The sequence below is a fragment of the Procambarus clarkii genome, chromosome 86, assembly GCF_040958095.1.
Source record: "Procambarus clarkii isolate CNS0578487 chromosome 86, FALCON_Pclarkii_2.0, whole genome shotgun sequence".
In the NCBI taxonomy this organism is placed as follows: domain Eukaryota; kingdom Metazoa; phylum Arthropoda; class Malacostraca; order Decapoda; family Cambaridae; genus Procambarus; species Procambarus clarkii.
Genome location: NC_091235.1, coordinates 6,642,767 through 6,664,450, shown reverse-complemented (window position 1 = coordinate 6,664,450; position 21,684 = coordinate 6,642,767). Strand labels below are relative to the sequence as shown.

Below are 21,684 nucleotides of genomic sequence, written 5' to 3'. Positions count from 1 at the left end.
CACTGCTGTTTGTACCGCCTACCCTGTCACCCTTTGTAACGTCTGTGATGTTACCCACTTTGGGATAAAATAGGCTCGCCCTGTCAGCAGTAAACACCCAATATTCCACAGGGGTGAGAGTTAAGAGCACAGTACGACAACACACTGAATTTTGTATCAACAAAGGATAATTACTTGAAATACCTAATTGAAGTCAATGCTGCCACCACTGTGTATTTATGTCTGTAGGTTAGAGTAGCATTTTAAAAGCACTATACAATCAATTTCTGTGGTTGATTGTTCAATAAATCCCTGAACTATATGTTTACCAGATCTCTCACCCTGTCCATGGAGGACAAAAGAAAATGTATATATATGCTGGTTAGCATTGTAAATGTGTGGCCACGTCTGTGGTAGAAAATAATAATAATTATAATAACATACAAAAAACTCTCCCTTCTTTAATACTGTAAAATTTACTAACAAACTCGTTCCTGACTCGCAAAGAGGAAAGTCAAGACTTTGAAAACCAGGAACTTAGAAACCTTCTTTGACAATTACTAAGGATATAATTCTGAATTATTAATTCTGGAACTTGTTGATAATTACATAAGATGTTTATTATTATTATTTATATGCTTTTGAGAATCATGAGATTCTCCAGACAGCCAATCAACTCAGGAAACTCCAGGTGAAATATTCTCAGCAAAATGACTGGATAAATTAACTGAAAAACCAAATAACTTTGGTATTTCAGTGACTGTATTTATTTACATAAATTCTATGTTTGGTAACGAAACATAGAATTTATTATTATTATGAATTAGTGACTAGAATTAGAATATTCAATTCTAAATATCAATGAGAAACAATGTAATCGACTATTAATTAATCCGACTCAAGAGGAACAATTCACCTTACATGTGCACTCTGGACAGGTTGTAAATCAGCAACTCTCCCCCTGTACCCTTATACCCACACGGGTATAAGGGTACCCTGTACCCTTATACCCACACGGGTATAAGGGTACCCTTTACCCTTATACCCACACGGGTATAAGGGTACCCTTTACCCTTATACCCACACGGGTATAAGGGTACCCTTTACCCTTATACCCACACGGTGCCCAGTCTATTAAAGAGTCCTTAAAGATATTACACAGACATGCTATGACACTCCAGCTTCTAAGGCACTCTGACTACTCCCCTGGCACCCAGGAGCCAGTCACAGACCTTGACACCCCAGAGCACCCAAAGGCACCCAAGGGCACCCAAGGGCCAGTCACAGACCTTGACACCCCAGAGCACCCAAAGGCACCCAAGGGCACCCAAGGCCACCCAAGGACACCCAAGGGCACCCAAGGGCACCCAAGGGCCAGTCACAGACCTTGACACCCCAGAGCACCCAAAGGCACCCAAGGCCACCCAAGGGCACCCAAGGGCACCCAAAGGCACCCAAAGGCTCCCAAGGCCACCCAAGGGCTCCCAAAGGCACCCAAAGGCTCCCAAGGGCCAGTCACAGAATCTGTCTAAATGACTTGACGTACTCAGGGTAGTGGTCGCCCCAGTTCTCATGGGGAAACAGCCAAGTGCCCGGACTGTGTCACCTGACCTTGTCACCTGACTGTCACTCAAGTGTCAGTTGTCATGCTGACACTGATGGAAAGGGGAGCGAGGAGAGGCTGGAGACTGGAGGTCAACCTGGCCTCCAAGAGCCTAGCCTGGAGGTTGGAGGTAAGGAGGAGGCCAGTGAGAGAAATTGGTTTATTTGGATTAATATTATATTATGAACATGAATTACTATATATATATATATATATCGTGTGAATGTGTGCGCAGATATATATATTATTATTATTATAAGCAACTATGTGGTGCTTCGGAGCTCATTAACTGTTTAATAACTGCAAACAAAGTCACCATGATTGAGGAAAGATGCACAGATTTCGTCAATTCTTAATGTATCATGAATCTGGACTTAGTTGAGGACTAAAACATACTTGCTGGTTGGTCAATGGTGGTCTTAATGGGCTCCAGAGAGTGATAGTCTTTAAGTAAACCCCTTAAACCACCTCAAAGACTTTTTAAAAGTGGTCTGTCGGGGTAAGTATTGAATGGGAGACCTAGAATTGTCTGATTGCAATACGGCCTACACAAGCCTGATTTAATTAGTTTACAAACACATAATTTACTTATTCTGTAGGAACCGCAGGACCGGATTAACTGAATTTGATGTCAAAGTTGGGTATTAAAAAAAGACTTTATTTACAGTCATTAAAGAGGTATTTACCGTCATTAAAGAGGTATTTATAGTCATTAATGAGGTATTTACCGTCATTAAAGAGGTATTTACTGTCATTAATGAGGTATTTACAATCATTAAAGACGCATTTACAGACATTAAAGAGGTATTTACAGTCATTAAAGAGGTATTTACAATCATTAAAGAGGTATTTACAGACATTAAAGAGGTATTTACAGACGTTTAAGAGGTATTTACAGTCATTAACGAGGTATTTACAGTCATTGAAGAGGTATTTACAATCAATAAAGAGGTATTTTCAGTCATTAAAGAGGTATTTTCAGTCATTATAGAGGTATTTTCAGTCATTATAGAGGTATTTTCAGTCATTAAAGAGGTATTTACAGTCATTAACGAGGTATTTACTGTCATTAAAAAGGTATTTAGTCATTAAAGAGGTAATTTACATTATTTTCGTGATTATTATATTTGTAAGTACAGTATTTAACAATCTTTAAAGTTAAATTAAATATTCAAAATATCATAATTATTAAACTTAATGAAAGCAGTAAAACCTAGATTAATTATCCCTGCTCTGGAACTCATTTTTAATTGATCGTTAATTAAAGGTCTCGAGTGAGTCGTATTACTCAATGAATCATCCACACACATCTCTGAGGTCACCTTCCCCCCCCCCTCTCCTCCCTGGAAAGTGTGTATGATATCATTCACAAATTTGAACATCATACCTGAAAGAATGCCAGATATTAATCCCAATAATATTCACTGTTATCTTGCTAATTCTTCGTGTTATTTTAAATTAAATGACATTATTTAATAGAATAATACCAACGGGGTCATCAGCCATGTTGTTATATTAGAAAAAATTGATTATTACTTGGATAAAAACTAGAGATATATAGAGAAAGTGGCCACCTGCCTTCAGGGGGACGCGTGTTCTGGGCGGTGATTGGTGGAGGCGCGGGAACGTTAGCCTGGCCGCTCCCACACTCTGGTCTGCTAGTGTTTACCTCAGTGCGCACGTGAGTGCTGGAGGGAGAGGGTGTGGTGCGTGTTGCTCTCCCAGTGAAGTGCTATTTCCTATACTACGGCTCTTATATATGAAACTGAAATATTCACCCATCATTACTCTGATCTTAATATTAATTAATAAGGTGCTAACTGGAAATTAGTCTAATTTACATGGAAACTGGTTAAAAAAATTACTTTAATTACACTAAACTGAGTGTTGTATCACCCAGTCTATTGGATTACAAAATATTATGGTGAAGTTAAGTGTTGTTTTAGCAGTGAACTAAGGCGCCTTGTAGGATATGTTCCCCTGAAACGCACTAAGGAAGGATACAGTACCCTCACCACCTCTAAGGTAAGATCTTGGGATCACTACCTTGAGGTGCTTCCGGGGCTTAGTGTCCCCGCGGCCCGGTCGTCTACTAGGCCTCCTGGTAAGATAAGGTAAGATCTTACTAAGGTAAGATCTTGGGATCACTAAGGTAAAATCAACGTTTTCAAACACCCGAAGCTCTCAGGAGAGTGACATTACCAAAAGATATTAGCTTATGGTGATGGTTAAGAATGGCGGTGTCATTCTTATGGCTAAGAATGGTAGTGAAGCCTCGCCTTGGGGAGGCTTTAGGCTCTCCTCTGGGAGGCTTCAGGCTCTCCTTGGGGAGGCTTCAGGCTCTCCTCGGGGAGGCTTCAGGCTCTCCTCGGGGAGGCTTCAGGCTCTCCTCGGGGAGGCTTCAGGCTCTCCTCGGGGAGGCTTCAGGCTCTCCTCGGGGAGGCTTCAGGCTCTCCTCGGGGAGGCTTCAGGCTCTCCTCGGGGAGGCTTCAGGCTCTCCTCGGGGAGGCTTCAGGCTCTCCTCGGGGAGGCTTCAGGCTCTCCTCGGGGAGGCTTCAGGCTCTCCTCGGGGAGGCTTCAGGCTCTCCTCGGGGAGGCTTCAGGCTCTCCTCGGGGAGGCTTCAGGCTCTCCTCGGGGAGGCTTCAGGCTCTCCTCGGGGAGGCTTCAGGCTCTCCTCGGGGAGGCTTCAGGCTCTCCTCGGGGAGGCTTCAGGCTCTCCTCGGGGAGGCTTCAGGCTCTCCTCGGGGAGGCTTCAGGCTCTCCTCGGGGAGGCTTCAGGCTCTCCTCGGGGAGGCTTCAGGCTCTCCTCGGGGAGGCTTCAGGCTGCTATAATTTACAATGGATTTTTGAGTAGTTCGGGCGTCTCTTGGGGGGACTCACCCCCCTGGGGTGAGGGCTTCGATAAATTTACCCCACGGGGGAAGAATAAGATAAACTCCTGGGACACACGGCATGGACAATTCGTACGGTCATGTGGTGTTCAGTGTGTTCAGGGGTTCACTGTGTGGTCCGTCTTACCTTGCGATGATTTCAGGGCTCAACGTCCCTGCGGCTCGGTCGTCGACCAGGCCTGCTGGTTGCTGGACTGGTCAACCAGGCTGTTGAACGCGGCTGCTTGCAGCCTGATGTTTGAGTCACATCCTGGTTTATCAGGTATCCTTTGGAGGTGTTATCCAGTTCTCTCTTGAACACTGTGAGGGGTCGGCCAGTTATGTCCCTTATGTGTAGTGGAAGCGTGTTGAACAGTCTCGGGCCTCTGATGTTGATAGTTCCCTCAGAGTACCTGTTGCACCTCTGCTCTTCAACGGGGGTATTCTGCACATCCTGTCATGCCTTCTGGTCTCATGTGATGTTATTTCTGTGTGCAGGTTTGGGACCAGCCTTTCAACTATTTTCCAATTGTAAATTATTATGTATCTCTCCCGCCTGCGCTCAAGAAAATACAGATTTAGGCTCTTAAGTCGGTCCCAATAGTTTAGATGTTTTACTGAATGGACTCCAGCAGTAAAGGATCTCTGCACGCTCTCCAGGTCAGCAATTTCTCCAGCTTTGAAAGGGGCTGTCATTGTGCAGCAGTACTCCACTCTAGAGAGCACTAGCGTCTTGAAAAGTATCATCATTGGTATAGCAGTATAGCATCTCTAGTGTGAAAAGTTCTTGTTATCCAACCTGTCATTTTTCTTGCAGTTGTGACGGCTACTTTACTGTGTTCCTTAAAGGTAAGATCTTCCGACATGTGTACACCCAACTCCTTCACATGGCTTTACGACGTCTGGGGCCCTTGAACTGTACCTTCCCATCTCAGTAGTTCCCTCGGGGTCATGGCTGGAAATGTATTGTGTTGGGATGAACGAGTTTCATAAGGTTAGAGGTCACAGGGGAGGCACTCCAGTGGAGGCACTAGGGTCAGAGGTCAGTTGCGTGACCTTAAATCTTAGGATTCCATTCTGGTGTTAAGGTGAGGACGCCATTCCTGCAGTGTTGACCTAGTATTATTATTTGTTTTTGTGTTGTTTATACTGTTGCTTGTTTTGACGCCTCTTGAGCGTTATGTAAACAAAACAAGAGAGGCGGTGTTGGGCGTTCCGGTCTAGGATGATTGACCACCTCACCACTTGGTTGATTGACCACCTCACCACTTGGTTGATTGACCACCTCACCACTTGGTTGATTGACCACCTCACCACTTGGTTGATTGACCACCTCACCACTTGGTTGATTGGCCACCTCACCACTTGGTTGATTGGCCACCTCACCACTTACTCGATCACTTCACCACTTACTCCACCACTTCACCACTTGCTCGACCACTTCACCACTTACTCCACCACTTCACCACTTGCTCGACCACTTCACCACTTACTCCACCACTTCACCACTTACTCCACCACTTCACCACTTACTCCACCACTTCACCACTTACTCTACCACTTCACCACTTACTCCACCACTTCACCACTTACTCCACCACTTCACCACTTGCTCGACCACTTCACCACTTGCTCGACCACTTCACCACTTACTCCACCACTTCACCACTTACTTCACCACTTGCTCGACCACTTCACCACTTACTCCACCACTTCACCACTTACTCCACCACTTCACCACTTGCTCGACCACTTCACCACTTGCTCGACCACTTCACCACTTGCTCGACCACTTCACCACTTGCTCGACCACTTCACCACTTGCTCGACCACTTCACCACTTACTCGACCACTTCACCACTTACTCCACCACTTACTCCACCACTTCACCACTTACTCCACCACTTCACCACTTACTCCACCACTTCACCACTTACTCCACCACTTCACCACTTACTCGACCACTTCACCACTTACTCGACCACTTCACTACTTACTCCACCACTTCACCACTTACTCCACCACTTTACCACTTACTCCACCACTTCACCACTTACTCCACCACTTCACCACTTACTCCACCACTTTACCACTTACTCCACCACTTCACCACTTACTCCACCACTTCACCACTTACTCCACCACTTCACCACTTACTCCACCACTTCACCACTTACTCGACCACTTCACCACTTACTCCACCACTTCACCACTTACTCCACCACTTCACCACTTACTCCACCACTTCACCACTTACTCCACCACTCCACCACTTTACCACTTACTCCACCACTTCACCACTTACTCCACCACTTCACCACTTACTCCACCACTTCACCACTTACTCCACCACTTCACCACTTACTCCACCACTTCACCACTTACTCCACCACTTTACCACTTGCCACAGTAACACTGGGGGTAATCTTATATTTGCATTAACTTTACACAAAGGTGAACAATGCTTTCACTTTAATTGCTTAGCTGCCTTAAAGGTAAATATGTTAATTGCTCTTATTAGCAATTAGTTATCTTGAGGTTATCTTGAGATGATTTCGGGGCTTTAGTGTCCCTGCGGCCCGGTCCTCGACCAGGCCTCCACCCCAGGAAGCAGCCCGTGACAGCTGACTAACTCCCAGGTACCTATTTACTGCTAGGTAACAGGGGCATTCAGGGTGAAAGAAACTTTTGCCCATTTGTTTCTGCCTCGTGCGGGAATTGAACCCGCGCCACAGAATTACGAGTCCTGCGCGCTATCCACCAGGCTACGAGGCCCCCTGTGATTGAGGATCACGAGGGGTGATTGTGTTAATTGCTAAATTACCACATCCACAACCACCACCACAACCACCACCACCACCACCACAACCACCACCACCACCACCACCACCACAACCACCACCACCACCACCACCACAACCACCACCACAACCACCACCACCACCACCACCACAACCACCACCATAACCACCACATCAACCATCGTAGTGTCACCAACAAGTATTCCGTGTAAAGTGATGGAACAGGTGACCAGGTTGAGAACAGTTGACCACTGGGAGAAGGTAACCTCCGTGACAGGTAGACAGCATACCTACTTGTCATCACCTCCAAAAGTCGTGCCTGACAAATTTAACAGAGTTCAATGACAGTGTTGTTAAAATAGGGCGGGAACAAGAAGGCTGGGTAGACTGTATTTTCCTAGACTGTCAGAAAGCATTTGACATTGTTCTCGTGTACGGCTGGTGTTCAGAATAACGTTATCTTCGATAACAACCGTGAAATCAGTTTTAACACTGAACAATTAAGCCCACATTTCTAACGTCATAGAAGTCACAGGGATTCGGCATAGTAGCCGATCCTTCTTAAAGAGGGGCATGGGGATGGGGGTCGACCCCAACCACCCTCTAACACTGCCAAATCATCATACAAAGTTTGGTGAGTCTAGCCCTAAGCGTTTGACCTCTGACCTCGAACAAACGTTCTTACAGAAATACATTTATATTCCAAGTGAAGTGAAGCACAAGTTCCAGCGACGTCCTATTTTCCCAATTTCCTCCAATTTGCGAAATTCAGAATCCCTGGCCCCCCTCCCCCCTGTACTCTGACACTCCGAACACCACTCAGAGTACAGCCAGCCCAACCCTAAGCCACTCACCACCGGACGAACACTTAATTAATTCTCTCACACAGCATTATTTACGGGTTGAATGATAACGTTGGTGGTCATTAGGTCTGCGGGGGTCGTTAAGTCCCCCTGGGAGGAGCCAATGGGGTGGCAGATGGTGAAGGGCAGCATAGAGCCGCGTATTTACAACCCGGGCTAATTTACGCGCGTATTGTGCCATTTACAAGTGTTTAGGGGTAATGGTATGATGGTGATTTATTGTGGTATGATGGTGATTTATTGTGGTATGATGGTGATTTATTATGGTATGATGGTGATTTACTGTGGTATGATGGTGATTTACTGTGGTATGATGGTGATTTACTGTGGTATGATGGTGATTTATTGTGGTATAACGGTGATTTACTGTGATATGATGGTGATTTATAATGGTATGATGGTGATTTAAAATGGTATGATAGTGATTTATAATGATATGATGGTGATTTATATTGGTATGCTGGTGATTTATAATGATATGATGGTGATTTATATTGGTATGCTGGTAATTTATAATGGTATGATGGTAATCTATTAAATTGTATGAATTATTTTACTGTTGTATTAGGTTAATTTTACAAATGAAAATTTATTTTATCAGTGATTTTGTGTGGTGATAATTTACAACGGTTGCCCGAGGGGGGTTTACAAAATTGAGTCGGTAATTTACAAAGGTGTGATGACTATAATTTACACAGATACAGATGACAGTAATTTACAAAGACCCTGCACTAGTAATTTACAGAAGTCACGCCCTAGGGGCTTGACAGCTGAGTGGACAACGCTCGGGATTCGTAGTCCTGAGGTTCCGTGTTCGATCTCCGGTGGAGAAAGAAACAAATGGGCAGAGTTTCTCTCACCCTGATGCACCTGTTCACCTAGCAGTAAATATTAACCTGGGAGTTAGATAGCTGCTACGGCCTGCTTCCTGGGTATGTGTGTAACAAAAAGGAGGCCTGGTCGAGGACCGGGCCGCGGGGACGCTAAGCCCCCGAAATCATCTCAAGATAAGCCAATCCGCAGATGTGAATACAGAGGAATTAACGATGTTTCGGTCGGTCCTGTGACTATACATGGTCCGGTGATGGACCGAAATGTCGACAATTCCTTTATTTTCAGATATGTTGGGTTAGAGGTTGAAAGAAGCCCACACACACACATCAATATGAAAATTCAATGTACAAAAAGCTCTTTAATAGTAAGGAACGTTGCAAGAGTTATTTGAAGGAGTTCTCCAAACTCCTTCCTCGTCTCCAGCCAATTCATCCTGTGTTTCTTTTTCATTTTCTAATTACAAAATGTAAGTCTTGATGTCAAGGGAAAAGTAGAAACCAAGAAGAGAGAGAGAGAGAGAGAGAGAGAGAGAGAGAGAGAGAGAGAGAGAGAGAGAGAGAGAGAGAGACTATGACATAATATACCACACACTGGTGGATGGTAAAGGCTGCCCCCCCCCCCCCCTCCCTACACCCAGCCTTGACCGCTTGTGTACCCAACACCAAGGTGTTACATCCACGCCTCCCCACCCAGGGCACGCCGGGGCACTCCGAGGCACGCCCCAAGGCCATGTAGTGAGTAGGGATGCAGTTGGTGAAGCCTGTAGGCTGTGTTGGTGAGAGAGAGGCACCTGTGTGGGAGAGACACACAGGTGCCTGTAGGGGGAGTGATTACCCACCTGCAGTGAGCACAGGCGGCACCAGAGAGCTAAAACTCAACCCCCACAAGCACAACAAGGTGAGTACAGCAAAGCACACCAATCTGTCTCCTATATAGTTATATAAGATATAGGTGAGTATAGCCTATATAACAGGGTCAACGTGGGTTCAATGCTCTTATGCCATGGCCTCCTGAAGTATCAGGGTACTCATACCCATCAGTCCTTACCTGGAACATACCTGGAGAGGGCTTCGGGAGTTCTACTCCCCGAGCCCGGCCAGGGGCCAGATTCACGAAGCAGTTACCCAAGTACTTACGAACGTGTACCCCCGGGTACCAGGTAGGTACATCTTTCCTCAATCTTTGACGGCTTTGGTTATATTTATTAAACAGTTTACAAGCATGAAAACTTGCCAATCAACTGTTGTTATTGTTATAAACAGCCTCCTGGTGCTTCGGAGCTCATTAACTATTGAATAATTGTAAACAAAGCTGCCAAAGATTGAGAAAAGATGTACAGGTTCGTAAGTGCTTGCGTAACTGCTTCGTGAATCTGGCCCCAGGCTCGCTATCAGTGACTAAATGGAAGACCCAGCTATTTATAAACAGCTTCCAGGCCGTCTATTGCTGTGCTCTGTGCCAGGCTTCTGGGTCCTTATCTTGAGGTTATCTTGAGATGATTTCGGGGCTTTAGTGTCCCCGCGGCCCGGTCTTCGACCAGGCCTCCACCCCCAGGAAGCAGCCCGTGACAGCTGACTAACACCCAGGTACCTATTTTACTGCTAGGTAACAGGGGGAATAAAGTGAAAGAAACTTTGCCCCATTGTTTCTCAGCGGCGCCTGGGATCGAACCCAGGACCACAGGATCACAAGTCCAGTGTGCTGTCCGCTCGGCCGACCGGCTCCTGCCTCTGTGTTCCACACGAGGCTCTGTTGTGAAGACCAGCGGAAATATAAACCTTGGGAACGCTTGAAGTCCTAGTACTGATGACTTCATTTGATGCGTTTCAAACAACACTAGGCCTACTGCGCTCTAGAGTCAGGACTACCAGGCCTAGAGTCAGGACTACCAGGCCTAGAGTCAGGACTACCAGGCCTAGAGTCAGGACTACCAGGCCTAGAGTCAGGACTACCAGGCCTAGAGTCAGGACTACCAGGCCTAGAGTCAGGACTACCAGGCCTAGAGTCAGGACTACCAGGCCTAGAGTCAGGACTACCAGGCCTAGAGTCAGGACTACCAGGCCTAGAGTCAGGACTACCAGGCCTAGAGTCAGGACTACCAGGCCTAGAGTCAGGACTACCAGGCCTAGAGTCAGGACTACCAGGCCTACACTGTGTGAAGTGATTGGGAAGACATCAGCTGCCCACCGTAACCAATGGGCTCTCCTCTCCACCCCCGTCAGGGAGGAGATGAAAGCATCTACCGCTATCCACAGGCACATCCCCAGCGGCTTCCTTGGTACCGGAGGATGGGAGGGTACAGCGAGGCCGTCCCATGGTACCGGAGGATGGGAGAGGTACATGGAGATCGCCCCATGGTACCGGAGGGTGGGAGCGGTACATGGAGACCGCCCCATGGTACCGGAGGGTGGGAGAGGTACATGGAGACCGTCCCATGGTACCGGAGGGTGGGAGAGGTACATGGAGACCGCCCCATGGTACCGGAGGGTGGGAGAGGTACATGGAGACCGTCCCATGGTACCGGAGGATGGGAGAGGTACATGGAGACCGTCCCATGGTACCGGAGGGTAGGAGAGGTACGTGGAGACCGCCCCCTGGTACCGGAGGATGGGAGGGCACAGCGAGGCCGTCCCATGGTACCGGAGGGTGGGAGAGGTACATGGAGACCGTCCCATGGTACCGGAGGATGGGAGAGGTACATGGAGACCGTCCCATGGTACCGGAGGATGGGAGGGTACAACGAGGCTGTCCCTTGGTACCGGAGGGTGGGAGGGTACAGCGAGGCCGTCCCATGGTACCGGAGGGTAGGAGAGGTACGTGGAGACCGCCCCCTGGTACCGGAGGATGGGAGGGTACAGCGAGGCCGTCCCATGGTACCGGAGGGTAGGAGAGGTACGTGGAGACCGCCCCCTGGTACCGGAGGATGGGAGGGTACAGCGAGGCCGTCCCATGGTACCGGAGGGTGGGAGAGGTACATGGAGACCGCCCCATGGTACCGGAGGGTGGGAGAGGTACATGGAGACCGTCCCATGGTACCGGAGGATGGGAGAGGTACATGGAGAACGCCCCATGGTACCGGAGGGTGGGAGAGGTACATGGAGACCGTCCCATGGTACCGGAGGATGGGAGAGGTACAGGGAGAACGTCCCATGGTACCGGAGGATGGGAGAGGTACAGGGAGAACGTCCCATGGTACCGGAGGATGGGAGAGGTACATGGAGACCGTCCCATGGTACCGGAGGGTAGGAGAGGTACATGGAGACCGCCCCATGGTACCGGAGGATGGGAGAGGTACATGGAGACCGCCCCATGGTACCGGAGGGTGGGAGAGGTACATGGAGACCGTCCCATGGTACCGGAGGGTGGGAGAGGTACATGGAGACCTCCCCATGGTACCGGAGGGTGGGAGAGGTACATGGAGACCGCCCCATGGTACTGGAGGATGGGAGAGGTACATGGAGACCGCCCCATGGTACCGGAGGATGGGAGAGGTACATGGAGACCTCCCCATGGTACCGGAGGGTGGGAGAGGTACATGGAGACCGCCCCATGGTACCGGAGGATGGGAGAGGTACATGGAGACCGCCCCATGGTACCGGAGGATGGGAGAGGTACATGGAGACCGCCTCATGGTACCGGAGGATGGGAGGGTACAGTGAGGCCGTCCCATGGTACCGGAGGGTAGGAGAGGTACATGGAGACCGTCCCATGGTACCGGAGGGTGGGAGAGGTACATGGAGACCGCCCCATGGTACCGGAGGGTGGGAGGGTACAGTGAGACCGCCCCATGGTACCGGAGGATGGGAGGGTACAGTGAGGCCGTCCCCTGGTACCGGAGGATGGGAGAGGTATATCGAGGCCGTCCCATGGTACCGGAGGGTGGGAGAGGTACATGGAGACCGTCCCATGGTACCGGAGGGTGGGAGAGGTACATGGAGACCGCCCCATGGTACCGGAGGATGGGAGAGGTACATGGAGACCGCCCCATGGTACCGGAGGGTGGGAGAGGTACATGGAGACCGCCCCATGGTACCGGAGGGTGGGAGAGGTACATGGAGACCGCCCCATGGTACCGGAGGGAGGGAGGATGGTACATCGTCACCCCACCTTCCCATCCCCCAGACCTACAACTAAGTAATGTCCGCTGCCCCACAGGTATAAAGTAAATCTATTAGGTATCCTACAGCGGCTGCTTCAACTCCAGGCTGACGAAGTTCCAGCCACAATTCGGAGGCCGTTGGCTGAGGAGCAGTTTCTTGCCTGGCGTGACTGCTCCTGGTGTATAGACTTCTTCAGGAAGGTAAGTAACTCAAGTTACGATGTGGAGCACGTCGTAAGTGGTTATACTCGGCCACTACTTCCAGGTGGGTAGCCGGCCACTATCTCTAGGTGGAGACAACTCTGCATTTGGAGACTTGAGGTGGTATTACAAACGAAGATAAACTGATTGAGTGAAACTGTTAATGCCAAAGGGTCTGGACTTGTGCCGACAGCCACAGCAGAGTAGTAGTAGTAGGCATCCATCAGTCTCAGGAGATTATGTTGTTGCGCTCTGGTTGTTGGTCTGAAGTGGCCTCTCCAGGGCGCAAAGCCAGGTTGATATGGAGAAGCTGTTACCCATGCAGCAGGTTCCCCCTCTCCACGACGCCAAAAGTCTCCAATGGAAAGGCAAACAATCTGTTTATCTGCAGAGTACAAGTCTGGATATACGTACGTAGCTGTCAAGACCCACAAACCTGAAGCCCACTTCGACCCATCATCAGCTGACAACACTGGCAAGACATCTTTTTCACGGCGTATCACAATGCACAAACAACAAGGATCCACCAAAGAACATATAATTTCTATACACACAACCACAACAGATCATCGGATATATCACAAGAGATACAATGACAATTGAAGATTGAAGACATCGGCAAAGCACTACACATCAAACTCAACCAATTATTAACACACACATGTATTTTGCACCATCTTGAAGACCACACCAACATATCCACACTGCATATCCACATCCACACACTTCCACGCTGCGCGGAACCACCATAACAACAGAACATAAGGAAACTGCAGGGAGCCTATTGGCTCTCGTGACACTCGTGTGTAGGCATCGTGCCCTGGGGTGCACGGAGGCTCATACTTGATGAGAGTGATCACGACCACCAGCAAAATTTTATGGCAAAATCTTACTGAAGCGACCATACGAGTCATAAATACTCATACTCCGCCCAAGTAAAACAGAAACAAGCAACACTTAGTGGGCCAGCCAGAGGCTTAGGGCCCGCGCAGGAATATTCCTGAAAAAAAAAAAAATTACCACCAGGAGCACTGTGCACCTGGCCGCGAGGCCGAGACTCCTGGCCAAGGACACACCCGTTGGCCATCTTCCCCTCGGCCCCGCTGGCCCCATCTCCCAGGATGAATGACGCTATTACTCGGACGACAATCCACCAGATTATCCACTCATTACTTCTCCCATGGTTTTCTTAATCATGCTTAAATCCAATCAGATTTTAATCTAATCCAATCTCTTCCCAGGTAGAAGAGATGGTAGAGACTTTTGCTTGATCGTCCTGAGACTTTTGCTTGATCGTCCTGAGACTTTTGCTTGATCGTCCTGAGACTTTTGCTTGATCGTCCTGAGACTTTTGCTTGATCGTCCTGAGACTTTTGCTTGATCGTCCTGAGACTTTTGCTTGATCGTCCTGAGACTTTTGCTTGATCGTCCTGAGACTATTGCTTGATCGTCCTGGGAGAATATGTAGGCTGCTCTCCCGGTAGGTTAGGTGGCGGGAGCCCGCGCGCGCCCCGTGGGGCCTGGGGCTGCATGTTAAGTGGGTTGTGGTGGTTGGCTCTCTGCTCTGCCGCCACTCCCTGCTACAGCACTACCTGGGTATGCTGGGAACCATGTCGGTGGAGATGAATTTGGGACGCAGTTTGCATGTTGCTAGTTTGTCTTCTTGGTTCGTGGAAGTTGCAGCTAAGATGGCTCACAAGGTGGCTGGCCCAGGCTGTGCTCTCGCTGTCTCTCTCTCTCTCTCTCTCTCTCTCTCTCTCTCTCTCTCTCTCTCTCTCTCTCTCTCTCTCTCTCTCTCTCTCTCTCTCTCTCTCTCTCTCTCTCTGTGTCTCTCTCTCTCTGTGTCTCTCTCTCTCTCTCTGTGTCTCTCTCTCTCTGTGTCTCTCTCTCTCTCTCTCTCTCTCTCTCTCTCTCTCTCTCTCTCTCTCTCTCTCTCTCTCTCTCTCTCTCTCTCTCTCTCTCTCTCTCTCTCTCTCTCTCTCAAAACAGACCCTGAATTAAAAGCATATATATTACATCAGTTTACCAACGACAGTCGGGCTGATGCCCCATAAGAATCACTGCAGAAGGTTAACTACGCCAGGTCTTAGTTTCTATGCTTAACAAGACTCGTAGGTGCTGGAAGCTCCTTTGAAAACAAAAAGTATTGAAAATCCTCAATAACCTCAGTTATTGATAGTTTTTCCCCCGACGAATCTTGGCTTCGTAGATTGTTGTGGACTTGGCACTTAAATAGATGCCTTAACTTGCACTACAGTTGACTGGGAACCCATCCATCCCCCAGCGACCACTTAAGGTACTTATCAGCCGCGTGAGGGGCTGATGCTGACTTAGTAGGCAGCGAGGAGTGTCTCTGGTCCGCTCCTCACATTCTAAGAGGAGAGGTGTGCACATATATATATATATATACTCTGTTTTCACTCCTTCGTGGGCTAGTGAAGCCTGTTTAAATTTCCGGCTTATATCCGTGTACAGTGGGAGTATTTGGCTTATTGGGTCAGGTTAATGGGGAGTGTAAACGTTGTTGTTAATTATAGAGGTGTGTGTGAAGGGCTTAGTGTTGGGTATTGTAAGAGGGGTTTAGTTACCTTACTGTTTGGTACTGTGGTTGGGATTAATGTTGGGTAGGGTATTAGGGTTATCTTGAGGTTATCTTCTAGAGATGATTTCGGGGCTTTTTAGTGTCCCCGCGGCCCGGTCCTCGACCAGGCCTCCACCCCCAGGAAGCAGCCCGTGACAGCTGACTAACTCCCAGGTACTTATTTTATTGCTAGGTAACAGGGGCATAGGGTGAAATAAATTCTGCCCGTTGTTTCTCTCCGGCGCCTGGGATCGAACCCAGGACCACAGGATCACAAGTCCAGCGTGCTGTCCGCTCGGCCGACCGGCTCCCTCTAGGGTTCTGTGGTACTCCAGGAAGGCTAGTCTGTGGCTACACCGTCTAAACTGCTTCCTTCTCTATGCCACCTCTCTCTCTCTCTCTCTCTCTCTCTCTCTCTCTCTCTCTCTCTCTCTCTCTCTCTCTCTCTCTCTCTCTCTCTCTCTCTCGCTCTCTCGCTCTCTCTCCTACTTTCACATAGCGCCTCCACCCATTAGTAGTCTAGCCATCAGCCACTCTTCTTCGCCCTCTGCCCCTCACGGTGTCTTGAGTCGTTTATAAATGAATTACAGTAAAAAGTGACGTGGTCCTTTGGCTACAGGGCTGACCAAAGGTATACTGGCTCCTGTACCCTGGGAATAGACCAGACGTTGCTTAGACGTTGGTGAATAGTTATGTCAAAATATGATGCGAGAGGACACGCTACAGCCTCTGATTTCTTAACTACGATAGATCAGTAGTTAAGTCTTGAAACAACTGTCAACACTTCCATTCAACAGAGCACAAGTGCCTGAAAAAAGTTATCTCCCATTGGCTTAATTCTCGTATACAAAAATGGTTCTCTGAAAAGTTGCTGTAATTATTAGCCTGACCCCATCAGGTCGCCGTTAACGACCTCATTAACGGTAAAGACGGGGGCGGGATGTAGCTGCTTCGTCTCGGGTGATTGACGGGTGTCCGAAGTCTTACTGGGCGACTCAAGGAGGAGAGAAGGAGAGTAACGGGACGGGAGAGAGGAAGATGGAAACACTATGGACTCAGAGAAGCTGGAAGGAGAGAGAGAGAGAGAGAGAGAGAGAGAGAGAGAGAGAGAGAGAGAGAGAGAGAGAGAGAGAGAGAGAGAGAGAGAGAGAGAGAGAGAGAGAGAGAGAGAGCAAGCAGACAAAATCTCCCATGAATAACACTGGATATCTTGTTTACACAGAGGTGTATGGTTGGGACAATTGGTGGGTGTTGGTTGGACGTGGACGGGTCTGGCGTGTTAGAACGCCCTGGCACTAGTGTCATGGTGCAGTGCCACAACCAGTGGCACTGCTGCCTCCCTCCCTCCGACATCCTTCCTTCCTCTCTCCCTCGCTGTCTTCCACCTTAATTCTCATCTTTCCTTCCGCCTAATCCCTCTTACCCTCCCTCCAACCATCCTGCCCTTCCTTCCTTCTATCCCTTTCCTCCTAACAGCCTTCTTTCTTTCCTACCCCCTTCCCTCTTTCTACCCTCCCTCCCTCGTGCCCTCCTCACTACCCTCCAGCTAACACTAAACCCGAGAAGCGAGAATGTGTGGGTGAAGAGGGTGCTAACCTGCAGGTACTCTCAAGTCCCCTGGCACGTCTGGGAGTGACTGACGGCTGTGATCAGGAAGGTGGGGAGGAGAAGGGGGGGGGGGGGAGAGGGGAGGGAGGGAGGGAGAGAGTGAGAGATAAGAAGGACAGAGAGTGTGGAGAATTGGGTGCACACGGAAAATGAATGAAATCAGGGGGGGAAGGCATGAAAGATGTGAAGGGGCAGGAGGGAGAGAGAGGGGGGGGGGAAGATGGGTTGAATGATGGGAGAAATGGATGGGAAGAGGTGGAACGGATTGGAACTGAAGTGTGGAGTAACGGCTGGTGGAGGGGGTTGGGGTGCCCTACATAGGGGGGGGGGGAGGGTGAAGGGGGTTTGGCTTTAAACTGAAGTGTGAAGCCTATTGTAAACCTCAAGATTTTGGTGTTCTTAATCGGTAAACTGGAGTGGGGTCTACTGTTCTACTCCCCAAGCCCGATCCGAGGCCAGCCTTGACTTGTGAGAGTTTGGTCCACCAGGCTGTTGCTTGGAGCGGCCCGCAGGCCCACATACCCACCACAGCCTCGCTGGTTACCTTGTGGTGGTTTCCAGGATCAACATCTCCGCCGGCCCGGTCTCTGACGAGGACCTTCCGATTATTGGTCTGGTCAACCAGACTGTTGGACGCAGCTGTTCGCAATCTGTCGTATGAATCGCAGCCCCGTTAATAGGACACCCTGTGGAGGTGTTCATCAAATTCTTTCTTGAACACGTCGAGAAGTCGGCCAGTTATGCCTCTTATGTTTAGAGGGAGAATGTTGAACAGTTTTGGGCTCTTGATGTTGACAGAATTGTCTGTTAACTTGCCTATTGCAGCTCCGCTCTTCAACGGAGCTATTTTGCACTTCCTGCCATGCCTCCTGGTCTCGCGTGGAGCTATTTCCTTGTTAAATCAAAGGCACTAATGTTTCCAGCGACCTGTGAGTAAGCTTACTGGCCGGGATAAGCTTATTGCAGGAGTATTAGGATGTGGCTGGAACACTTGTAACAAGGGTGTGGCTGGAACACTTGTAACAAGGGTGTGGCTGGAACACTTGTAACAAGGGTGTGGCTGGAACACTTGTAACAAGGGTGTGGCTGGAACACTTGTAACAAGGGTGTGGCTCAAGCACCTGGAACAACGGGTTACATTGTATTGCAATTGGGGGTTGTTTCGGAGATGCGTAATTGGGTAATTCTTTGCATTTAGAATCAGCCTAAAGTAGGCAATTATTGGTAAATAGGTGTTGCCAGCTAGTCAGAACTGGCTATTAATCTCTACCTTTTTTTTAATATTTAATGGAGATTTTCACACGTAGAGATTGCTTAATGATGCCTTTTTTTATTAGGAAGAAATGATACCTGGTTGATGGGGTTCTGGGAGTTGTTCTACTCCCCAAGCCCGGCCCGAGGCCAGGCTTGACTTGTGAGAGTTTGGTCCACCAGGCTGTTGCTTGGAGCGGCCCACAGGCCCACATACCCACCACAGCCCGGTTGTATGGATAGTTAGGTGTTTGTCTCCTGTGTCTGTCATGACGTCACTTTTATTGTTATTGTGTTTGTTCTTTCTTCTAAATACACGACACAGTAGCATAAACCACTAGTTATATATAACCAAAGAACGCTTTCTCGTGAAGGATTCGAACCTTAGATAGCCTGGTGCATAACACACACACTAGCCTGTCCAGTACGGTAACCACTTGCCCCCAGTTCCCGGTACTTCCCTCTCCCCTGTACTTCCCTCACACCAGTACTTCCCTCACTCTCAGTCTTGAAGAGTTTTATCAGTCCGCTGCTAATCCTTCGTACGAAAGGCCGGGTCATGGCCTTTCTTAATCACATTTCTTATCCTTATTCTGACATAAATAATTATAATAAGTACACACAAATCCCATCAATGTGATCCATATCAATGAGGAAAATCCACTAGAGGCACTGAGGTCGACGGTTCGCGTCCACCTCATTAGCCCAAGAGGATTTTTCCTAATAATAAATACAGTTGAGAGGCGGGACCAAAGAGCCAAAACAGTAAGGTAAGAATCCCACCAATGGGGGGCCTGGATGGCTGAGTGGACAGCTGAGAGGCGGGCCTAAAGAGCCACAGCTCAACCCCCGCAAGCACAACTAGGCGAGCACCAGTTTCAGGTGACAAATTTATGTTCCTGTCCCTCTGGTGGCCTTTTTTTTTTTTTTAACCCCGCTCCCCCCTCTCCCCCTCCCCATGGGGCGGGCCCCGACCCTCCCCCCAGCCACAGGTATGCTGGGCATGCCCCCTCGTGCCCACGGACCCATTCCATACCCTTCACGATGCCTAGAAACTCTTTTCTGGCCCTGATTCTTCATGCTGTCCAAGTGGCCTCTTTTCTGGCCCTCGGGGTGTCCAAGTGGTCCCTTTCTGGCCCTTGGGGTGTCCAAATGGCCCCTTTCTAGCCCTCGGAGTATCCAATGGCCCCTTTCTGGCCCTCGGGGTGTCCAATGGCCCCTTTTTGGCCCTCGGGGTGTCCAATGGCCCCTTTTTGGCCCTCGGGGTGTCCAATGGCCCCTTTTTGGCCCTCGGGGTGTCCAAGTGGCCCCTTTCTGGCCCTCTTCCCTTTACCCCCAGACTCCCCAGGACCTTCCCTTTAACCCCCAGACTCCCCAGGACCTTCCCTTTAACCCCCAGACTCCCCAGGACCTCCCCTATACCCCCAGACTCCCCAGGACCTTCCCTTTAACCCCCAGACTCCCCAGGACCTCCCCTATACCCCCAAATTCCCCAGGACCTCCCCTTTACCCCCAGACTCCCCAGGACCTCCCCTTTACCCCCAGGCTCCCCAGGACCTCCCCTTTACCCCCAGACTCCCCAGGACCTCCTCTTTACAACCAGACTCCCCTGGACCTTCTCTATACCCCCAGACTCCCCAGGACCTCCCCTATACCCCCAGATTCCCCAGGACCTTCCCTTTAACCCCCAGACTCCCCAGGACCTCCCCTTTACCCCCAGACTCCCCAGGACCTTCTCTATACCCCCAGACTCCCCAGGACCTTCCCTATACCCCCAGACTCCCCAGGACCTTCTCTATACCCCCAGACTCCCCAGGACCTTCCCTATACCCCCAGACTCCCCAGGACCTTCCCTATACCCCCAGACTCACCAGGACCTTCCCTATACCCCAAGACTCCCCAGGACCTTCCCTATACCCCCAGACTCCCCAAGACCTTCCCTATACCCCCAGACTCCCCAGGACCTTCCCTATACCCCCAGACTCCCCAGGACCTTCCCTATACCCCCAGACTCCCCAGCACCTTCCCTATACCCCCAGACTCACCAGGACCTCCCCTTTACCCCCAGACTCCCCAGGACCTTCCCTATACCCCCAGACTCCCCAGGACCTTCCCTATACCCCCAGACTCCCCAGGACCTTCCCTATACCCCCAGACTCCCCAGGACCTCCCCTTTAACCCCCAGACTCCCCAGGACCTTCCCTATACCCCCAGTCTCCCCAGGACCTTCCCTATACCCCCAGACTCCCCAGGACCTCCCCTTTAACCCCCAGACTCCCCAGGACCTTCCCTATACCCCCAGTCTCCCCAGGACCTTCCCTATACCCCCAGACTCCCCAGGACCTTCCCTATACCCCCAGACTCCCCAGCACCTTCCCTATACCCCCAGACTCACCAGGACCTTCCCTATACCCCCAGATTCCCCAGGACCTCCCCTTTACCCCCAGTCTCCCCAGGACCTTCCCTATACCCCCAGACTCCCCAGGACCTCCCCTTTAACCCCCAGACTCCCCAGGACCTTCCCTTTACCCCAGGACCTCCCTTTCAGCCAGCCCCGCCCCCCCCCTCCCTCACCAGGATTATCCACAACCCATTCCCCAACGAGTAATTATAGGCCCGGGTGAGATACCGCCTATAATTATAGAAAAGGCAAGATTTATCCTGACATCATTCTGGTATAATTCTTTAGGGTACTGAAGGCGTAAAAGTATTTAATAGGCCAGGGGGGCCAGATTCACGAAGCAGTTACGCAAGTACTTACGAACGTGTACATCTTTCCTCAATCTTTGACGGCTTTGTTTACATTTATTAAACAGTTTACAAGCATGAAATCTTGACGATCAACTGTTGTTATTGTTATAAACAGCCTCCTGGTGCTTCGGAGCTCATTAACTGTTTAATAATTGTAAACAAAGCCGCCAAAGATTGAGAATAGATGTATAGGTTCGTAAGTGCTTGCGTAACTGCTTCGTGAATCTGGCCCCAGTCGTTTT

At 49.6% G+C, this 21,684-nt stretch overlaps 3 protein-coding genes across 3 annotated transcripts in view; 2 read left to right on the top strand and 1 right to left on the bottom strand.

Annotated features, from left to right (window-relative positions):
* The first annotated feature begins 3,277 nt into the window (after positions 1 to 3,277).
* Positions 3,278 to 21,684, top strand: part of LOC138358755 (mucin-22-like) — a 96,254-nt gene continuing 77,847 nt past the window's right edge. The window contains exon 1 of the mRNA XM_069316927.1: positions 3,278 to 3,607. The gene's annotated coding sequence lies outside the window, so the exon portion shown is untranslated. The remainder of the gene's footprint in view (positions 3,608 to 21,684) is intronic.
* On the bottom strand, positions 11,127 to 12,422 carry LOC138358757 (nascent polypeptide-associated complex subunit alpha, muscle-specific form-like). The gene has a single exon (XM_069316929.1). It carries the CDS (start codon positions 12,420 to 12,422, stop codon positions 11,127 to 11,129), a length of 1,296 nt encoding a protein of 431 aa, XP_069173030.1.
* Positions 14,862 to 21,684, top strand: part of LOC138358756 (uncharacterized) — a 54,757-nt gene continuing 47,934 nt past the window's right edge. The window contains exon 1 of the mRNA XM_069316928.1: positions 14,862 to 14,951. Within this exon, the coding sequence (XP_069173029.1) occupies positions 14,862 to 14,951 (90 nt within the window). The remainder of the gene's footprint in view (positions 14,952 to 21,684) is intronic.

Bases quoted from the DNA above. Each gene is read 5' to 3' on its own strand.
- LOC138358757 (XM_069316929.1), bottom strand. From the start codon at position 12,422: ATGGGGCGGTCTCCATGTACCTCTCCCATCCTCCAGTACCATGGGGCG.